Raw genomic sequence first — 6,121 nt, forward strand, 5'->3', positions numbered from 1 at the left:
TGACAGCAGGAGCACGGGAGATTCTTTGCTTCGCAGGGGTTAAAATTAATGAGCTCCTTTTCATCTGCCTCACCCTTTGTTCTCCTGCTCCACAGTCCAATCTATGTACTTCCAGCTGGTCTGCACTCTCTGCACAAGTAGGGAGTGTGGTGTCTTTGACAGCGCATCAATGCCAAATGTGAATGTGCACCAAGTTTTCAACTCTTTGAGACAGAATTTGGGGAAGCAATTGTTTTTTAGGAATGGTTGTCTAGTAGCTAAGCTCCACGATTTTAAACTTCAAATAGCTAGCTGGCTAGGGTTACCTGGCTCGGGCGCAAAGTTCAGGTACACCTCAGCTTGAGAGCTGCTTTTCTTGACCCGAAAGGCGATTTAGGACACCGAGAGAAAGACGATTAGTTAGTTATTCCAGCAATGATGGTTTCCCAGCCCTAATTCCTTTTCAGTGCCTCCCTGATTACAAAACCAAGCTCGTACGCTAGCCATGAGCCCATCACCGTTCGTCAGAAAAATTAAAATTTCCGTTGCCCGCGAAAGTAAAACTCCTGATTGCCCCTGGTGAAAGCGGCATTGCGGACGTGTCGGGAATTCTGAGCTCGTGACTGTTCCATCGGATTTTGCCATCGATTTGATACTGCAATCAGAGCGAGGACGAAACAGGTTAACATCCAGGCACCACGAGGTGGCATTCATCCCGCCATCATTTGGTCAGGCCGTCGGATAAAACAATCAGGAGAGCACTAACACCTAGGCTAAGAGCTGCGTGTGAGCGTGTTATCGGTAGAGCAGAAGAAGCTTTATGTCGCGGTCACGGAAATTGGCCCCATATACGACGGCAATCCTATCCAAGTCATCCCTCCAGAAGTTGCCGAAAGCCTTCCGGAGTATATATACTTATCGTGTGCCCTCTGCACACACAAGTTGCCCGCGATCGCTGCCAAGACAGCTTTGCCTCTGCTTCGTCTTCCTCCCTTCTCTGACTCAGCTGCACTCTGCTCGACCTTCCATTCCACCCATGGTGCGGCTTCTCCTGGCGCTCGCGCTTCTCCTCGTCGGACCGGTGGCGGATGCGGCGACGGCGAAGTACACGTTCACAGTACTTCCCCTCTCTTTCTTTCTATCTACATGCATTCGAGTTACATTCGATCGGTTCAGTCGGTAGAATTTAGAAAGCTGAAGCTTTCGGCAAGACGACGAACTTGCTTCAGTTCGTTGTGCTTCCTCCATGAAAGAACAAGGGGTGTTTTAGTTCGCGAGTTACATTCCAGCTATCATGAATTCAGCTCAGATTATGCCTTATGTCTGAGGTCAGACAGAAATGGAGAAATCATACGACAAAACCTCTGAACCTTGCTGTTTTTCTTAAGAAAAAAAATCTGGCTGAACTTGATGATTGCTAGGAGAGTTCAGTTGCATAGTTCTGATGGAGCATCCTTATCTGCAATGCAGAGCCAGCGGACCCCCTAGCTTGCTAAAATGACACACGCTCATCTTTCTTTTTCTAGGATCCGCGGTTTTGCGCGTATTTCACTAAAAGGGCAATGCTTATCTGTAATGTTGCTATTAGGTGGGGAGCACGCAGATCAGTCAGCTATGCAGCACCACCAGTATTATTGCAGTGAACGGTCAGTTGCCGGGCCCGTCGATCGAAGTGAACGAAGGTGACGCGGTTGAGGTCAAAGTCATCAACAATTCACCATACAACGTAACCATCCACTGGTAACTCCTACCTCTTACTTAAACTCGAGAAACTTCTTCTTCTTCGTCGTCGTCGTCGTGTCGAAAGACAGGTTACTTTGCGAAAAAAAAAGTAGAGAGAAAATTATAGGGTTTTGTCAACAAAGGACAGTATTGCAGTTGCTTTGAGTTGTTATTTTAATCTCTTAGAAGCATCGAAGTCGCCTGTGACATCAAGACATGTACAAGGTGCCGTAAGGAACCTGCCATCCTAGAGTTTTATTGGTGTGATGGTTTTGATCGGTTTATATGTTGGATTTTCTTAGCCTCCATCCGGAAGAGCCGAAAGTGAAACCTCCGAAAAGGACAGCTTACCTGTCGAAACATAGCCTCTTAACTGTATGGATGCTCACCCCAACATTCGCCAAGTGTAGAGATGATATGGTTTATCTTTACAACAGAGTGTATCCAAAAAGCTTAAAGAAAAGTGAGACATGGAACGCCACTTAGAGTGGCATAACGTCAGAATCACCCAAAAAGTAACCAAGATTAAGCTAGACTGTTACTGGTACCACTTATAATTACTACTCCACTAGGGCACTAGGAGAAGAATTTGCATGGTTTTCACACTGCCTTTTGCGGCTGAAAGATACATCAAGCAATGGTCTATTCAGTTCAGTGCACTTCGACAGTATGGGCACCGCCCGAGGCAGAGCTGGCCTAACTCCTAACGCTGCTGATGCTTTGGAAATTGACAGGCATGGTGTGTTCCAGCTCATGACGCCGTGGGCCGACGGGCCGAGCATGGTGTCGCAGTGCCCCATCCAGCCCAGCGGCTCCTACACCTACCGGTTCAGCGTCCCGGGGCAGGAGGGCACGCTGTGGTGGCACGCCCACTCCTCCTTCCTCCGCGCCACCGTGTACGGCGCCTTCATCGTCCGCCCCCGCGCCGGCAACTCCTACCCCTTCCCGGCGCCGGACCAGGAGGTCCCCATCGTACTCGGTAACCGGTGTGCTGTAATGCATTTTTGGCCGCCGCCGCCGCCGCCTGGCATGGGGTCGCCCGTGCCAGGCGCGAGCTCGTGCATATCTTGATGGTGTGGACGGAAAGAAGAATCTGACGTTTCTTTGCCTCTGGATGTGGGGTTGTCAATGTCATCGACAGGCGAGTGGTGGAACCGGAATGTGGTCGACGTCGAGAACGACGCCATCTTGTCCGGCCAGCTTCCCACCCAGTCCGACGCCTTCACCGTGAACGGCAAGACCGGCCTGCTCTACCAGTGCGCGAGTACGTATGCATCGCGTCATGATTGATCGATTACGTTGGTGAATTGTAAATTGAATGCAGTAAAGAGTGCAATTGGTAATTGATTGTTACTGCTCGATTTGATTTGATTTGATTTGTTTAGATGAGACGTTCACGGCGGTGGTGGAGCCCAACACGCGGGTGCTGCTCCGGGTCATCAACGCCGGCCTCAACTCGCACCTCTTCTTCAAGGTGGCCGGCCACAACTTCACCGTCGTCGCCGTCGACGGGAGTTACACCTCCAACCTGAACACGGACACGCTCGTGATCGCGCCGGGGCAGACCGTGGACGCGCTCGTGACCACCAGCGCGGCGCCGGGGAGCTACTACATGGCGGTGCTGGCCCACGACACCATGAGCCCGCTGGCGTTCGCCGCGTCGGACACCACCACCGCCACCGCGATCCTCCAGTACAACGGCACGTCGACGAACCCGCCGGCGATGCCGGTCATGCCGTCCAGCTCCGACTCCGCGACGGCCAACGCCTTCTACTTCGGGCTGAGGGGCCTGGGCACGCCCGCCGTGCCGTCGCCGGTGGACGTGAGCATGACCATCGAGCTGGGGCTCGGCCAGCTGCCGTGCGACCCGTCGCAGACGAAGTGCAACGGCACCGCCGCCGCCGCCGCCATGAACGGCGTCTCGTTCCGGCTACCGGCGCCGGAGACGTCCCTCCTCGGGGCGCACTTGAACGGCCTGACGGGGGTCTTCACCGCCGACTTCCCCGACGGCCCGCCGCCCAGCGGCACGGCGATGGCGGTGGGGACCAAGGTGAAGAAGCTCGCTTACAACTCGGTGGTGGAGATCGTGCTGCAGAACCCGTCGGCCGTCCCGACGGAGAACCACCCGATCCACCTCCATGGATTCAACTTCTTCGTGCTGGCGCAGGGGGTGGGAACCTTCACCCCGGGCAGCGCGTCCTACAACCTGGTGGACCCGGTGGCCCGCAACACCATCGCCGTGCCCGGAGGTGGATGGGCCGTCATCCGGTTCGTCGCCAACAACCCAGGTATATATATACACACTCGATTGTTCTGTAGATTCAGCCCAAACGTTACATGGGCCTTTTGTTATTTTGGGCCTAACGAGTGGGCTGAAACTTTGGACTCGACGCAGGCATGTGGTTCTTTCACTGCCACCTGGACCCGCACGTGCCGATGGGCCTGGGAATGGTGTTTCACGTGGACAGCGGGACGACGGCCGGCGCGACGCTGCCTCCGCCGCCGGCGGATTGGGTGGGAGTGTGCGACGCGCAAAACTACGCGACGGCGGCAGCGGCGGCGGCGGCGGCGGCGACGCCAGCGCCGGTACCAGCCCCAGCCCCAGCACCAACATTAGCACCAGGATCAGCCCCAGCGGCAGCAACATCGCCACGGGCGGCGGCAGGATCGCCGGTGAAACCTTCGAGCCCGGTGGATCACAAACCGTCACCCAACCTTCCTCAGCGCAGGGGGGACGGGCGCCCCTCTGCTACCTCCGCTGCAGCTGAGCCGAGAGCGACTGGGCATCTCACTTGTCTCCTCAGTACCATTATTCTTTTCTTCGTTCTTCACGAACACAAGGCCTAGTGCGTGAGTGAGAAGCTGCATAGACGTGATACCCGCTCAAAAGTTACAGTTTTGTTCATTCGTGTAAGTAAAAGTGATTATTGTTTCTATACATGTGTATATGGATTTGATTCGATGTAATTGTGACATTCTCCTCCCTCCACAGGGGGAAGATGTGCATAACAAAGTTCAGAGTTCAGATTATTTGACTTTGTATTCATTCATGATTACGCACTGATAGAGCAATATACTGTGGTTTGAGTGCATGATGATGCTAGCCGCGACGCGATAATAGCATGGAGGACAGATGCCGAAGACGCCGCCACCGAAGGACCTAGTCACCATCTGACGACATTCTTGCCCATTCTCGTGCTTTATTTTTTCTATGAATACAACTATACAAGTTCCAATCATATCTTGCTGTCGTCAATGCTGTTACGCTTATCTTACATTCAACGCCGCAGGTTTCTTTGTATGCCCTGGTCTTTTCAATTTCTAGGTATAAATGACCAATGCGGCTTTAGCACAGCAACACGCAAACATGCTTTAGACCGTTTCGAGGATGATCATCTTAAGACGTAAATATACAAGAAGGTGCTGTCTTTTATTTCTGCGCTTCATTACACTGGAAAAGCAAGAGGGTTGACTTTGGGATTGGAAAGTAGGTGTAGGTGAAAAAAAAACAGGTGCCTTGCTTTATCTTTTTTTTCCTGATTGTCAACTGAACATAACCAACAAGATCATACTTTATTTGGTCTGTTGAAACCGAAGGCACAAGAAACTGAACCCAGTCGCTCCCAGTTGCAGGTGCCATATGCATCAGCTTTGTAACTTGATGAAAAGGATAACAAGAACTTCACAGGAACCAGCTGGTTCTCCCTTTGTTTATTTTTCCATGCAGTGGTTTCGTGTACATTTCGTTGCTGGAAAGAAACAACCCCATCTAGTTGCTTGTTTCAATAAAAATTTACCAGGTCATGCAAAGATACTTTTAGCACTAGGTACAATATGACTACTGGACAGGCAGAAACTTCCAATCCGGAAAGGTTCTGTAAACTGCAGTCTCGTTGGCCAGATGACTCGGGGAAATCAACGTATACACCTTTGCGAATAGTAGTGATGTTATGTTACATTCGACCAATGGCCATGGAAGTGTACCTTTCATCTAGTAACATATTCTTTTCTGAAAGCACCACTGCAGTTCTGACTTCTGTTTAGGACAACTAGCTACAACGCTCTACCTACTCCATGCATACGCTGTAACCGTTCAGAGAAAGTATTATTGAAGCATGCAATGTAAAAAGTAAAACAAATCATGATCAACCTCTATAAGAAAACTCTTGAGCACATTTGACACCGCATCTATACCATCGTTCTACGCATATACTACATGCACTTCTTCTTTTTTTATTTCCGAAACACAGTAGAGACGCAGGCGCAACCCATGTAAACACACCAGATTGTATATTTTGCAAGACATGACCCTGGATTCAACTGCTTCAGGCTTCAGCAGGCTGGTAGCAATGAAGAGGTCCAGAGCAAAGTGCAACCACTCCACGATAGAAAAAGAGAGAGACACAGCCGCCAGAGCGAA

General features: G+C 51.4%; 1 protein-coding gene across 1 annotated transcript; it reads left to right on the forward strand.

The window, feature by feature from the left end:
- The first annotated feature begins 939 nt into the window (after nt 1–939).
- Nucleotides 940–4,731, forward strand: LOC117858701 (laccase-7). Its single transcript, XM_034741823.2, has 6 exons — nt 940–1,096; nt 1,568–1,719; nt 2,436–2,680; nt 2,843–2,965; nt 3,087–3,989; nt 4,097–4,731. The coding sequence occupies exons 1-6, from the start codon at nt 1,016–1,018 to the stop codon at nt 4,546–4,548; spliced, it is 1,956 nt and encodes a 651-aa protein (XP_034597714.1). The 5' UTR covers nt 940–1,015; the 3' UTR covers nt 4,549–4,731.
- The last annotated feature ends 1,390 nt before the right edge of the window (nt 4,732–6,121 follow it).

Source organism: Setaria viridis, chromosome 5 (genome assembly GCF_005286985.2).
Source record: "Setaria viridis chromosome 5, Setaria_viridis_v4.0, whole genome shotgun sequence".
In the NCBI taxonomy this organism is placed as follows: domain Eukaryota; kingdom Viridiplantae; phylum Streptophyta; class Magnoliopsida; order Poales; family Poaceae; genus Setaria; species Setaria viridis.

Bases quoted from the DNA above. Each gene is read 5' to 3' on its own strand.
- LOC117858701 (XM_034741823.2), top strand. From the start codon at position 1,016: ATGGTGCGGCTTCTCCTGGCGCTCGCGCTTCTCCTCGTCGGACCGGTG. The intron at 2,681-2,842 runs GTAACCGGTGTG...TGTCATCGACAG, and splicing joins GGAGGTCCCCATCGTACTCG to GCGAGTGGTGGAACCGGAAT. The intron at 3,990-4,096 runs GTATATATATAC...GACTCGACGCAG, and splicing joins GTTCGTCGCCAACAACCCAG to GCATGTGGTTCTTTCACTGC.